At 40.7% G+C, this 15,868-nt stretch overlaps 1 protein-coding gene across 1 annotated transcript in view; it reads right to left on the reverse strand.

Annotated features, from left to right (window-relative positions):
* Nucleotides 1-5,428: 5,428 nt before the first annotated feature.
* The window catches only part of DGKQ (diacylglycerol kinase, theta 110kDa), a 66,180-nt gene continuing 55,740 nt past the window's right edge, over nt 5,429-15,868 (reverse strand). The window contains exons 19-23 of the mRNA XM_009999472.1: nt 15,368-15,468; nt 9,994-10,140; nt 8,375-8,486; nt 6,503-6,655; nt 5,429-5,706 (exon numbers count right to left, since the gene is read on the reverse strand). Of these exons, the coding sequence (XP_009997774.1) occupies nt 5,608-5,706; nt 6,503-6,655; nt 8,375-8,486; nt 9,994-10,140; nt 15,368-15,468 (612 nt within the window). The 3' untranslated portion in view covers nt 5,429-5,607. The remainder of the gene's footprint in view (nt 5,707-6,502; nt 6,656-8,374; nt 8,487-9,993; nt 10,141-15,367; nt 15,469-15,868) is intronic.

The following is a 15,868-nucleotide window of genomic DNA, read 5'->3' on the forward strand; positions in this document are numbered from 1 at the left end:
ACTGTTTCAACCGACATTTATGGGTTTACAATCAATAGTCACCATCCTGTAAACATTGAAACTGCCGGTCTAACTGCATGTACAGATCAGTCATTTGCATTAATTTCACTGCATTCCACACAAACAACGGCTATACTGTTAAAAAAAACCAAAACAAAAACAAAAACAAACAAAACAACAAAAAAACCCAAACCAAAACATTAAATAGCAGAAGGAATTAAGGCTCTGAGCTGAATCTCTCCCACAAGCCAAGTGTCAAATCAGTAAATGTTGACATTATAAATAAAACTTGAACATTACTTTTATACAATGTAAAATCAATCTAATAAACCTAAGTCTTAGCCATAGCAGCCAATTTGTAATTGTTTAAAAATACATATGAAATTTCAGTCAGTCAGCTATAAATACATACTGTGATGGGGGGAAGATACCATCTCTCATTCCAAAGCACAATTTCCCAGAGAACGCAGTATTGGAGATGGGTGGGCATATGGAACACTGCAGTCAGAGAAACTCTATAAACAGTTGCAATCTACAAACTTGTTTTCATAATTACCTGAAAAGTGCATTTTTGTATCTGTAGAATCATCCCCATGTTTTCAAAAAAGTACAAACATTGCAATTTTGTCACACCCCAAACCTATCTAACCTGCATTTTCTGTTAAGTGCAAAAAGTGTATGACGTGATTCGTGCCCTGGCACATACAAGACCAAAGCCTGCAAATGAGGCAATGCTGTCAGCATGAAACCAAGGTAGTTCAGTAGTTGCTGAGTCTTTGCTGCGCAGCTGAGTAACAGCTGAAGAAGCTGAAGTAGGAATGAACAGCCCAAGCCCAGTAGCCAGAGCCATATTTTAAAGCAGGATCTCCACTCTCCCACTCTGCACACACTCACCACTGCATACTCATGCCTTTGTCACTGGTTTCGGTATAAAGGCTGGGCCCAAAAGGCAGGAAGGCAGCCTACCTGAAGTGGAAAATACAGTTACTCTGAAGGTTGTAAGGAAGAGGTATGAGGCACAGACTGAAAGGATGCATCTGACTGCCAACTCTCTCAAGCACACAACTTGAACACATCCCCAGTTTCAGTGCTGGGGTATGGAGTGGAGGCTACACAACGCTGACTGCTCACACAGCACAGTATAAAACACCTTCACAGCTAAGTCCATTTTGTCTTCCAACATAAACTTTTGAAGTGTCACAAGAGCTCCTCTTAACCTTCTCCCACAACATGAGGCTTCATTTGGTAATGACACATTTATGAGCCAATGTCTGCTGCAGAGTAAAGTGCATGCATAAATGCTTAACGATTCCAAACAGCTGCTATTCAAAACAAGTACATTATTTGCTCTTTAAAGAAATGCAATCTGTGCAATACTTGTAAGAGTGAAGATAAATGAACAATTGGCTATAATGGTTCATTTACTTTTGTCACTTATTTAAGTCCTACAATGAACTATGTTACAGCTTCTTCTAGTTTTTAAAATGCCATAATAGCCACTGCCATCAATTTTAGACACACGGACTTGAATAAAATCTATAAAGAGCAAGAGGAGTTCAAACTGTACACATGCAGAGACTGTACTCTAAACACAGTTGTGCTTTCATTGTATTGCCATTGTGTCTTGTTGGAAAGCACATGCCAATTAGAAGTATGTGCTGGGAACCTCAGCAGGGCCAGTAAGAAAGCAAACTCTGCCTCCTGTCCAGAAGTGGTGAGAGAAGTGAGTGCTATCAGAATGCTGTAAGATAGCAAAAGCTTTACAAGTAGGCACTGTGAAAGGAAGTACAGTAAGGCCTGTTTTTAAAGCATGTGTACACAGGTGTACACACACATACATGTTTATACACACACAAACAAACATCAGCAATTTGAACTATACAGCTGAAGTGTAAAAGCTGATGGAAAAAAGCAGAAAATGTCCTGACCTAGCACCTATATCTCAGGGATGAGCTTTTGAATTTCTGTTGTCCTAGTTCAAGACAGAGGTAATGTGTTTACACATCAAACCAGATTTTAAACAGCTGACCACCTTCTCTCATCTGCAATAGTGGGGTGTTTGAAATGCCCCATGAATCTCAGGACCCTTCTCTCCTCCATGCTGGAAAAGCCTAGTAGTATGTTAGTAAAAGGTGAGGACTGTGTATCTCAGCAGGATTGATGCTAGCTGTGCTATCTGTGCCTGCTATGCTTTATAGGCAAGGCAAAAAGGGCAGTGGAGAGAGGATGGAGCGTGCTCAGGACAGCAATCTCCTGTCTGTATCTCCTTCCTGTCTATAGATTATGGTTCCTGGTCCTGTGTCCCTGACATTGATATAACACTTGTCTTGACAGAACCAAGCCTCTTCCACAGCACTTCTGTTATTGCATTATTTAAAGCACTTGGCTGTGTGATCACGAAGTTGTTACAGTGTTACTCCAAGACTCTGTCAAGAATCACTTATCTACCCACCATCATGTAAATCATATTGCATTTGTTTTGCTCAATGTAAAGGCTAAGTCAAAACAGATCATATTAACTTCAAAGAGTTACCTCCTTTCTTGAGGGAAGTCTTACATACTTTGGAAGAAAATACTAGGCCTTCTCAGATAATAAATGTGGTGAAAATATAAAAAAAATAAAATAAAAAAAAATCAATATACTGGCCTTTGGCCTTTATAGGACCTGAAAGTGGAACAGCTGAATAGAGGGGTTAAATAGTAAGTTTCTCCTTTTGAAAACTTTACAGAAGCTCTCCTGTTACAACTGCTCAGGAATCTCTTTTGTATTTAAAACACAATAAGAATAATTTTATGATCTTAAATGCCAAATGTGTTTTTCTTAAGATACATTTTCATTCCAGCGTGGCACTCATCTGCTCAAACAGTATGTGGGGAACAGTTTTTTGAAAAATAGAAAAGGGAAATAAAAAAGTAAACTCAAAGCCTTCCTGCCCTCCACCAGGATCCCCTCTGGCAGTTGCAAGGAAAACACGTGCATACTTCTGTGTCGCCTCACTACCACAGCAACAGCCCAAGACAGGCTCGTACAGTATTCCTGGGATGGAAAATCCCCAGGGAAGAATATGCCACAGTAAGGGGCTCTCTGATTAAAATACTGTGGCCTGAGAGCTGTGTGTTATTTCAGATAACAGATGTGGAGCAACAGGGAGAGACAGCCAGGTCCCTTCTGAGCCAAGAACACAAAACACTGTCAGTTGTGTGCTGCAGGATGATACATGTCTGGAAAAACTGTAAGGCAGGTTTATGTGCTTGGGCTGCAGAAGTTGGTCAGTACCAGCAGCCTTGAGGTGTAAGCATATGTTCTGTAACAAGAAGTCAAGTTTTCCTCTCCATTTCTGTGTCAGCAATTGAAAAGCTGCTAGAAGAGCCCCAGCTGATTCCTCATGCCCAGGTTCTGAAGCAGACACAACCCTGTGTTTAGAGATGACGATTTCAGCTCTGTTCTATCCACACTATCTACTTCATAGCATGAATCTAGTTTGCATGCTGAATAAAAAGGTAAGTTGTAGTCCATATGGTGGTACCTGAAGAACATCCCTAAAAATATACTGACAATTTAAAATATCAATAATAGGCTTCACTGAAAACAGGAATCAGTCCTTCAAATGCAGCTCTACCAGAACACTAAGAAGAGAAAGAATCACCATTTCTGCATGACTGTTTTGTCTCTATAGCTTTAGCTACATCCCTCTGTTGCCACAGATGACTTGGTCTTGTAGTACCCACATTGACACCCTTGTCTGCATGTGACTGGAAAGTAGGAAGAACAGGTAATGATCAGATGTTGATGAAGCTAGCACAGTGCTTAGACTACAGACTGACCAACAAGAACTGCCTCAGCACATCATTACACAAAAACCAGCTTTTGCATATTTTAAAATTACAGTCCCCTAAAGCAGCTGGAGATGTTTTTCTAGAAAGACCAGCAAGAGGAATGCTCCCAAAGCTGCCACTTGAGTGATGAATACCTGCCATCCATGCTGTGTTTGTTATTACTGTGCAATAGGGGACAAGTAAGCCCACTGGCTAGTTATGTGGGCTCTGGCCAACACAGTTTAAGCAGCATCAGGCAGCAGATGCATGGAAATGGCAAAACCATCCAGGCCACCTGCTCTACAGCTGGTTCAGAGGGCCCCTTGTGTATGATGTCAATCTGGAGTGAAAGGCTCAGTCACTGGAGAACCACAGTGAGGTGAAACCAGCAGAGGTGTGAGTGAAGACCAATACAGCAAGGACCACGGACAGCAGATACATGTAGTGTATGACAGGACCAGCATGTTTGCTCTAGCACCAGTTTCTAGCAGGAAGCTGTTTAAGAAGTACTGGATCCCCACACTTTCAGCAGATGGTTAAGCACAGAGAGGTGATCTCAGTCTCAGAGGAGCTGTTGAAGGAGGAACAGCCTCTGTAGAGCACACACTCATCAAAGTGAGAAGAGACAGCCACTGTATCCCTGGGCCCACACCTGATAACAACACGCACCAAGAACTTGAGAAGGCTGACCAGGTAAGCAAGATTTCATGATGGCTACTGCATTCCCAGTTATCTGAAGCCTACAGCATGTTACATGCACACTGCATGCTCCTCAGCAAAGCTACACTGTACTTCAGTTCAGCTCTGAGATATGACTGTGCTATTTTATTTAAGTGAACACTAAATGGTACTTTTACCCTAATTAGTGATGATTCCTTTAGTCTTTGAGCTTGCTGTTAAATAACAATCCAACTGTGACAAGTTAATGAAAGTGAAATAGCATAAGTAAAGACCAGAAGTCTGGTGTGAAAGATAAGGGTTTCAATGATAGAAAACATCAGTATACTGTAATACTGCCTCAGATACTCTTGCTCCTTTTTTACATTAGAGTGGTAGCTACTGAATTTCAAATGCCTTTTAAAACAGATTTTGCTGAATAATACAGAAGAAACTAAGCTGCAGCTGAAAGCTCGCTCTACAAGCCGTTTCCCCTTCATTCCTCCTGTCCAAATACTCTTTAATAAACTCCCCGAAATATTGTTGTAGCACTTTCTCTCTTCCCAGTGCACAGGGCTCCTTTTATAGAAATAACCTCACTGTGTTTTCTGTTTTTCTCTTTACGGTAGTACTGCTAGAGCTGTGATATTTGGACTGATCCATGGAGTTCTCAGCCACTTGTCTTTGCCTTTTTTAGGTTGGGAGGCTAGTGTGAGCATTAATTTAAAGGAAGACATTTTCATTTATGGAAAAATGCACCAAGCTTTATATACAGAATGATTTTTTGAAGAAAAAGCTGAGAGGAGGAGAAGAATCCTTGTGAAGGTAGATGTAGAAATCTCAGCATCTTGGAATCTCTGTTTGGCCTCAGTTCCTACATACATGAAAAACTGGGAAATGGCTTATGGAAAAGCAACCCAAAGTAAACATTTCAGATGAGACAAGTGTACATAAATTATTTGTAAAAATGAGGCACTATCTTTGAAAGACAAAGTAGAACCCAGTACTATCAGAACGTAATGAAAGGCAAGCTCGTAAGACACCCTCTTCACCAACTGTCTGCATTTGGTTTTACTGAACCATCTCGGTATCTACAGCAGCTGTTTCATGTCACTTCTGAGCACAGGTCTCCACTTAGCGTCCTCCTTCAGCAACTGACATGCTATCCACTCTCATCTCTCTCAGGCTTCCAGTTTTTTTCTGTTTCTGCTTGGACTTTTTCAACATATGGACCTAAAATAGAAAGTTTTAAAAGAACATGAGTTGGTATTAAAATGTCTGCAGTCATCTATAAGCAGATCTAAAGCAACTAACTATTAAGCAAGTAAAATGTTGGAACTGCAACAGAAAAACATTTAAATAAATAGCTTTCTGAAGCACCTATCCTTATAAAGCTATAGGACTAACTTTTTCTTTTTTTTACATAAACATATACATACATGAATGTATACAGATGTGTAAGGATATGTATGTGTGTGCATATATATTAACGTATACACATATATATGCATACATATATACAAATAACAGTATTACTCATTAACCTGACAGACAGAAATATTTCTCACTGGAAGGACAATTTAAGTTTGTTCTATCTCTTTTTTCTGTCCTGTCTCTCAGGAAAAGAACAATGTTTAAGATATTCCAAAAGGCTGAGGTATGACCCTCTTTTTCACCCGTTTTTCCTCTGCAAGGGCTATTGCTGTTGTAGCCCTTCTGGCAGGGCTACATATTCTCTGAGATTGCCTATAACAACAACTTGCAACATTGCCTACAGGTCTCAATACAGGGGAAAAAATAAGTCACTAAGCTGAAGATTAGGGACTGATTTCAAACACAAGCCTCATCTGAGCCAATGGAGAGAGTCCTCAAACTATCCTTGGTAGAAACTGCTATGTATTAATCTAACAGTTACCACACCATGACAACCAGATCCTCTAAGGTTAAGCATCAGAACACAACAGACAAGCAAGATAATGTGGTAATATCCACTGGAGTCAACTTGCTAAGACAAACCTACAGCCAATACCTTCGGTCCTGCAGCAGAAATAATAATCTGGCCAGGGGGCTGAATCCAGGGCTCTCCATCAACTTGAACTGGAATTGGCTTTAGGAGCGTTACACGAAAATATGAGCCTTGAGCTATGCGGATTCCTGATCGAAAACCACCTTGGACTTGACCCTTTTAGGAAGTAAGAGTCAGGATATCAATCACCCCAATAAACAAGAAGCAGAAATATTAGCTGCACTTAAACTGGGTCAATAGAATTTTATTCTCACCTGGCATTTTAAGTTTCAAGTAAAGGAACTGCTTAGGCAAAATCCACATAGGGTGCCTTTACTGATGCAGCATTAATTACTTAATTTAGTGCATGAAGAAGAGATCAGATATCTCTGCAGCCTGCCAGAGGCAAAATAACTTACACAGTGAAGTCATCTGTACACTCGAGCTAGCCAAGGAGCATGGACTCACTAAGACCTTGTTTGCTTTTACTTCCCCCCTCCATAATGTATTGAACACATTTTCAGAATGCCCAAGGATACACACAGACTGTGGCACATGTGAAACTCAACAGTTTAAAAGCACTTAATCAAACAGGGAGAGAGTCTGACCAAACTCAGCTACATATATTCAACTACAACTAGTGATTGGAATGTTAATGTTGAACAGTGAAGCAAAGTGAACTTTGCTACTATAAACTGTATTGGGAAATGTGTACAGATAGAAACATGGGGGTAAAAACCTTAGAATATCACAAAACCAGAGAACAGATTTGTTAAGAATTATACCCCAAAGAAATGGATACACTCCTTGTTGTTTCTAATTTTACAAAAGTTCTAAGGATCTCTACCAAACCATGTTTTCTAATGGAATGTTTTATATCTCTCTTCCTTGAAATATCTGAATTACAAAACTGTAAAGTTAGCCAGCATCAAAGGTCGAGCTTCATATTAAGCACCCACCTTTCCAATTCTGGTGGCTGTAGGAATTAGCTGTCTCTAGTTACCTGACCACACAGACTTTTTCAGCAGCAGATTTCTTAGGACAGGGAAAGGAGTATCAAGAAAAGACAAAAATAAACCATCATCCCACAGGACTGCCTTGCTCATAGCAGGCAATTGCAAACATATGTAATACATGAAAGAATTAAAGTTGCACAAATTGAGTCATAATACTCTCTGCAGAACTGGCACACCTTCTGCTTCATGTATCACTGAGATCCAGAACAGCTAGCATCAGATTCTCAGAGACACATGTTGGAAAGCCTGTGGCAGGTAATTGTAAAGCCACCTCTCTACGATGGAATCTGCCCTGATTGCAACGACGTATGACAAGATTTTTTGCAAATACAGTATTTACGTGTGTGGTTTTTTACTACTCAAATAAAATCTTGCTTTCATCCCACGAACGGAATTCCATAATACAAATATACATAGAGGTGTATGTTTCTGGCCTTGGTTCAAAGCCTGCTGAAGTCATGAAGCATTTCGCCATGCACAGGTTCTTTACACTGATATCACTACTTATCCAACCACAGGTTTCTTCAGTTTCCATTCCGTCCATTCTAGTCTGGCACCTAAATATGGGTCATCAGGGCAAGTCAATGCACAGGCAACAAGAGGGTACTGCAGTCCACAAGCAGGCATACCAGTACAGCTAATCTCCTGACAGCAGAACACTTTGTTCACTGGCAGTTGATGCTGCCCGTGAATTCTCTTTATGGCCTACAATAACTTCTGTGGGACACAAAAATTACCTCAATGAATGCTGCTATAATCCTAACATAGATACGTACTTTTTAGGATGTCACACTTGCAGTGCAGTTTGTAAAAAAAAACAACCACCAAACAATCTGAGAAAATGTGTGCTTCCTTTGTTCTTACTGAGGTGCCAGTTTACCATGTGCACGACGCCAGTCACACCAACAACTTCCAGCAGGCCGTCATCGATGCGCGGTTTCTCGAAGCGGTTGTCGCTCTCAGAGCCCCAGAGATCGGCTCCGGACCCCCAGCTGCACAGAGAGCACAGCACAGTGACCATCCCTGGAGCTGCTGTCTGCTCAGAGCACCCTGCTCAGCCCAACTGCAAAAGCCAGACACTCTGCTCTCCTCCCGCTGAGGTGTCCACACAGCTGTCCTGTACTGTAAAAGCAGAAGTGCTTTCCTAAAATTTAGAAGATGTCTCACCAAATCTTTCAGGAATGAAAGACAGAGTAAGTAGTTCCCATTGGAAAGAAAAAGAATAGGTAAGAAGAAAGTAACTCTTAAGAGTTACAGGTTTACAGCTGCACTAACCCCTTAACTTCCCAGACATAAGAACATAAATCTTACTGGTCTTGACAATATTCACAGAAGCTTCGGAAGAGAAACTAAAGCTCAAACAAGTGTCAAGTTTATATTCTTACATCTGGCCAAACTCACTTGTAGTTAAGCAACTATTACTGCACTTTGGTCCTCTGAAATGCTTCTGACAATTTAACACCTTGCTGCTCCATGCACAGTACTGACCTTCCCTATTTAGTGCATTGGCTGCTCAGTACCAACTGTGATCTCTTCTCCTTCACAGTTCCCATGTGTAACGTACACTGTGCGTATCTGCGTGTGCACGTGTGTGTGTACACATAAATATATATACATGAATAGAAAGCTGAAACATTTTCAGACTAAAATGGAAGGAGACAAGGTAAGAGTGTACTTGAAAAAAATAGTACGGCAGCAGTAAGTACCTGCCAGTTTTCTGCAAATAAAAAAACCTGCCTCTACCAACAGCACAACTAAGGAAGCCACATTTCCTGCAGATTTGCCTTCTTTTCTCCTTGCTCCCTGCAGGTGCCTGGGCAGCCCCCACAACCCTGTGAAAGGTATGTGGACTGTGGGTTTTCCACAGGTACCCAAGTCATTCCACTGACTCCGCACTTACTGAGCAGTTGGGCTGTAAGACCAGGACAGTGTTTGCCAGTTGAATCCTGGCTGGCCTTGACTGCAGGAACTGCTTAGGCACCTGGTCTCCAGCATGCCAGGAAGTGTGTGCAAGGTGATCATTAATCCTTCTACAAGTCACACTGGAATCCAATGGACTGCTCAAACAATCTGGGGGGAGGTGGAAACAGTAGTGGACACGTGTCACAGGTCTACAACCATGCCTAAAAAGTAATGTTTTACTAGAAAACCACTCCAAAAGAAGTCTGAAGACCTTTGGTGAGAAAGTAATTCCAAGTTACTGTTAGGACACAGAAGAAATAGCAAACTAGCAAAATACAAGATACTACCACCTTTATGTGGTATGAGACTGCGAGTTTCAAAGAATAAGAAAAACAGTGCAAAAGGGTATTGAGAGCTAGCTCCTCAGGCACAGCTGCAAAGCCAGTAAGTCAGGCAGTAATAAAAAATGGCCAGTAACAGCCACCTATTCATCTAGACCACTTAACATTTTAACTAAACACTTGACATGTGATGCTCACATTTTCCACACGTACAGCCAGACACACATCCACACTGGATCCTTCCACTCCTTTTTACCTGGGTATATTAATAAAAATGAGTCCTTCTATACTTGGTAGCTCCACCTCTTGCTGGTCCACTTGAAGCTTTATGTCTTTATGAAGATTTCTGGTATGACTTATCTTCTGCAGCCCAACCTTCACATAAACTCCTTTGTTATGAAACCTAGAAGCAGAGAAGGACCATATAACTGGAAGGTAAGGCCCAGCACTCTTCCTCATACTATACCAGTATTGTCCTCCAGCAGGTATGTTTAAAGAGTTTTTCAATTAAAACCCACTCCAGATTCTTTTAGCTTTGCTAGAGAAAAAAAACGCCTAAATAAGAAACTGCTACTTTATATACCTTTTACGTAAGGGATGGTTTGTGCTGTCTGGGCATGTGGAGATGTGTTAGATTTTTATTACAGAAAAATCATTCCTTCTTAAAGTGTTGCCTGAATGCAGTGTCTCTTAGAGATATAAACTTCTGATCTGGAAAATCGTACTGTTAGTTAAGACCTAAAGGTTTCCATTAAACATTTTAAAATGTTTTTCTCATGCAGTGCTAGACTAACTAGGGCACAAAAATGGTTTTGAGTCTTTTTTTGTCAATAATGCATTTGAAATAAAATCAGCTGTAGAAATAAGAACATTAACCTGTGACAGACCTCTAACATCTCAAATTTTAGAGTGAAAAAGAAGATGAGGAAGACTTCATGCCATCTCTAGAAATGTACAAATAATACAAACAAATGTTAAACACAGAGTATTTTCTTCTCTAATGGAAGCCTTTGGATACATGGCCTTCAAGGTAATCTTACAATAAAAAGGCATAAGATTCCATTATTTGACCCTACAAGCACATGGGCATCACTGGAATCCAACTCTGTAAAAACTCTATATTATTATATCTAAATGCTGAAGACATTCCAGTGGGGAAGGCAGCCATTTAGCATGTGGGTTATATAGTTAACTCTTCAGATAGAGACTGTTCAGTTCTTTAAGTTATTACATGGGGAATTATAAGCCCCTACACACTAACAGTTTTAACAGCATGGAATTAAAGGTGCCTGATGTAACACCATTTAACATATGCTTCCACTCCAGAAAAGACAAGAGAATAAGATATGCCTGTGCTAAGACAGGTTTTCTCTAACTTGGGTACAACTGAAAAACAGTAGAATGTCAGTAGAACACACAATACTTTAAATATCCCCAAGAAGGATTAATTTTTGTTGCATGAAGAGGCAAGCCTGCAGAAAATGAACGAATACAACACAGTGCCATAAACTGTAGACACAGTCCTGAATTATTTACCTTCTAAGAAACAGTTATGGAACACCAAGGTTCACAGGATCCAGATGTGTTAGATACAGAACCTCATGATGCACAAAGGGTAAATCTTTTAGAGATTAAATCTCATCAATCCATTTTTGCACACATATTCCATTTATGTATCTTACTAGGATGTTTAGACCAAATAAGACCGAACAAACTAATTCCTGTAACGTCACCACACCACTGCCTACCCAAGGGTTTTTAAGGTGACTGGAAGATTTTCCTATTAAAATGGCCAGCCAGGCTTAAAAAGGTGATCTTTGCACATCCACCGCTAGAGAGCATCACCACCCTGCTTTTCACATTACGTGTAGGACAGGATTTGGGGAGACCGTGACAGTGGAATTTGTCACTCTGCTGTTAGCAGTAGCCAGTAACATACTAGCTTACCCACTTGGGTAGAAAGAATAAGCATCTCCTAAAGCAAACCCTTGGTTAGATACATTCTGCAGACAGTAGTTTCACCACAGTTATTTAGCAAGTCAGGAAGGAGGAAGATATTCTTGGAGCAGTCCCTAACACCTTATTTTTCCTGAAGGAAAGGTCTGCATTAAGAAACACTGACATTTCAGTCACTGCTGTAACTGAGAGGAGGGCAGAGTGTTACATGCTGGTCATCCATCCCCATGGAGCCAGCGAGGCCTCACATAAGCTTGGCTGCAACACTTGCATGGTTATGTCATCTCAGAACTACGTAGAAGGCTCACCAGAGTACAGATAGGAAGCAACATCCAATTGCTCAGATGAACAGGCTGCCCAGGGAAGTTGTAGATGTCCCATCCTTCAAAGTGTTCAAGACCAGGTTGGACGGGGCTTTGAGCAACATGGTCTAGTGGGAGGTGTCTCTGCCCATGACAGGAGGGTTGGAACTAAATGATCTTTAAGGTCCTTTCCAATCCAAATCATTCTATGATCCTGTGAGCTTGGGGATTTGACCTACATAGCTCAGCAATCACCCCTTGGTTTGTTTTTCTATAAAAGATGCACTAGAATTGTAACAAACATTCATATACTACCTAATGCCCCATTGGCTACAACCATAAAACTACATACACCCTTCCCGAGGGGCATTTGGAAAGTTGGACTGACTCTTCTGTTTATCAATTGTCATAGAATGGTTGGGGTTGGAAGGGATCTCTCGAGATCTCTGAAGATCAGATAAAGTTAGAATGTGATTGTATATGGGACCAGTTTCATGTGTTATGAAAGTAAGCAAGTTTTCTTTAGGTATTGCAATCCTGTATTTATCCTTGACAGACCAAACTCAAAAACACCTTTTGCATTTGAAAAGTCTCATCAACAAGTCTCCATAGACTCAGGGAGACACCATAGCATCAATATACACTGTTAGTGTACCCCTTTGGTTGTTGCCCAAGTACCTCTGGAGGCCGGAGGAAAGTGACCATCAGTAACTGATTTCCAAGCTTTCATGGGAAAAAACAAAAGGGGCCCATCCCCAGGAGTCACGAAGAAACAAAGTAAGAGGATACAGAAAGCCCGAGCTGTCAGAGCTCTTGCCAGCTGCTGCACACACAAATGGGTAAGTTTGGGGAACTCCTTTCTTCAAAGTGATGGGTAAGAAATCTATGTGCCAGGTCTTTTAAAATGACCTGCCATTTCCCATGAGCACTAGTAAACCACTACACAACATCTCTCAGAAGCAAACCTCCCAGGCTGCAGCACAGAGCACAGAAAGGTAATAAGCAAAACAAAAGAATCACCTTTCATCTAAACTTGCAATTCAAAAAACCCACCGGTTGGTGGGAAACCACCCCTGCAAAAGCTAAGAGCTCTGAACTAGTATCTGCCTGGCTGCTTTTACTGGAGTGAACATACTGGCTGGGAAAAGACTTTACCAGGTTCACATACAGAGGACTGAAGATGGAAAAAATTAAGTCAGGTAGTAGCTGTTGTAGCATCTTAAAACTCACAACCAAGAAATCAACCAACCAATCCTTTCAAACATACCCCCCACCAAGACAGAGCTCTGTGTCTTTGTAAAACAATTCTAAACCTGCATTAAATTATGTGCAATATTCTCCCTGCTTAACCTTACAACCAGGAGACTGCCTGCCACAGCAGTCTCCTGCCAGTTTTGGATGGCACAAGCAAGATTTGGTCTCCTCTATGGCAGGCAACACTGAAGACTGCTGGGAATGGGGAAATAAAGGCAGATGCCTTGATCCTTAAGTTTTACACTGTGAAAAAAACCTCACTCAACAATGTAAAAACTATTGCTACCACAACATACATCCCTTCTACCTGCCCTGCATGCTCAGCACAGAATTCCCTGCAGGGAAGTAATTCCTGCCCTGTGAGCTGCCAGATGAAGGCAAGTAGCATGCAGAGGCTCTGCAGTGTGCGGCCAGGGAACACACAGCTCTCAGGACATTACCAGCTCAAGGCCTTGATTCAGAGCAGCACTCCAGCCCATTTTCCATCCAAGGGCTACCTGCAGGTTTCTCTTGCTACAACTTGAAACTCAAAAGGAGTTCACATGCCAGGAGTTGTTGCATCTGGCTTTAAGTAGCCAATCTTCTTAATTAATTTACTGGAAATAATAATAATAATAATTTAGAAAAAAGCTAATCTTGCTGGCAAGTGTGCACTTGCATAACATAGGAAAGGTAAAGCCAGTCATTTTAACAACCATTGTGACAGGCAGTGAAAGGCAACTACCATGTGCCTGCACTGTCAGCCTGCACAAGCTGTTTGTCTGCTGCCACACTGTGTGTACCTCAGTATCAATTAATTATTTCATGTTCCTTTTCCAGATTTTGAAGCGCAGAAATATACAGCCCTTTAGAGTTAGAAAAACTAAAAATAATCTCTTCTTTCCCACATGTCCTCCAGGACACCCCACCTGCATGGTGCCCAAACACACATGTAAAAGCTCTTCAAGAACAGCACCAAGTGGTGACAGTTGCTGCACAAGTAACAAAAGGACACCTTTTAAAGTGTCGCAGCTTTGCAAAGTCAGAGTAGTACATTTTAAAGGAAGAATGAACACAACTCTTACATTATATTAATTGCACAAGTAAATCTAGAGTAATTTTATACACTGTAACAGATACTGCTGAATGCAAACTTATTACTTGATTTTAATACCTATGATGTTTTTAACCTAGTGGATTGAAAATGCAAACCTCTGCCCGGTAGCAGCTGATGTACCACAAACAATATCCTGCATTATTTCATTTTTAAGAAAAAAACCCAACAACAAACAAACCATGAGCAATGTCTGTAACGAGAAACAGAACACAGCAAGATAGGTGGGATGACACATCATTATACTCCCAACCTGTCTCAGTATACTTTAAATAGTTAGAATTTTAATACTGCATAATTGTAACTGGCTGTAACTCCCTCTGGCAATCAAGGGACAATTTACAGGACATTTACTCACAAACATATGGGAAAGCAGACAAAAATTTTTACAAGGAATTACTGATTAATTACATGGAAGTGATTTCTTTTTCTCATAAATTTCAGTGATTACGGGAAGTGCTAATATTGACTGATCTGCATGCCAGGAAGCACTGAGGTATCTCCACACCCTTTTAATCACACAGTCTCACTTGAGACCCAGAGATCTTTTTTTATGCTCATTACCAGCATGCAGGTGCTACTATAGCAGTAGGCAAGGCTGGCAAAGGTACAAAGAAGTTCTGAAGCGTGTTTATTGCTCGTGTGGCAGCACTGCCCTCCCTTCTGCTAAAGGCTTTGAATAAGAGAAAATTCCACTACCCCAAAACTTCACTGAACTCAACACTGCAGTTATTGGCAACTAAATATACTGAATAATAATGAAAGGACTTCCAAAAATAGCTTTGGTACTCCCTCTTGCTAAAATGGGGGGAAAAAAACCCGACAAAACACAGAAACAAACCTCCTCAATTCTGTGTCTATGTGTCTCTGGCTAACTTAATTCCTCCCTGTGCCAACACTGTCTGCCTCAAGCAATACTGTTTGTGGAGACCTGTAGCATTTCAAGACATTCAAATAATAATGTAAGTCAGAAGTTATGCCATACCACTAAGGTCACCCTGCACCCCTGGTTTCCCCAGGATTACCTGCTATTAAATTTCCCTGGTTCTTCTTCTCTAGCATGATGAAAGTCCAAGCTCAATTCTGCGTCAATGCCAAGACCACAGTAATTGTTCATCTGCACAATCTGGCAAAAAAAAAAAAAGGTATTATTTCCTCCTTATGTTTATAAAAGAAGAGGTTCCAAACTTTTTCAACAAAAGAAAGCTTTGCAGATGATCTTTCCAAGTCACTTGCAACTTGACAAATTCTGGAAAACACTCTTCAGAAACACTGCGCTAAAAATAAAACTGTACAGACAATTGTTGACATGTGTAGCAATTATTTCCAAATAATCAGAAACTTAAAAATGTCATTTTAATTGCAAGTAACAAGCACAATAAGGCAGAAATAAAACCAAACGCAGAAATAAAAACAAACCAATTTCCTGAAGTGATTCTATGCAATAATTACACAAGTTGCTGAACACTATGCCACTATTATTTTTGGCATGAGAGATAGATTTATCATGACAACACTGGAAGACG

This window comes from Chaetura pelagica, unplaced genomic scaffold, assembly GCF_000747805.2.
Source record: "Chaetura pelagica isolate M959 unplaced genomic scaffold, ChaPel_1.0 scaffold716, whole genome shotgun sequence".
Classification (NCBI taxonomy): Eukaryota; Metazoa; Chordata; class Aves; order Apodiformes; family Apodidae; genus Chaetura; species Chaetura pelagica.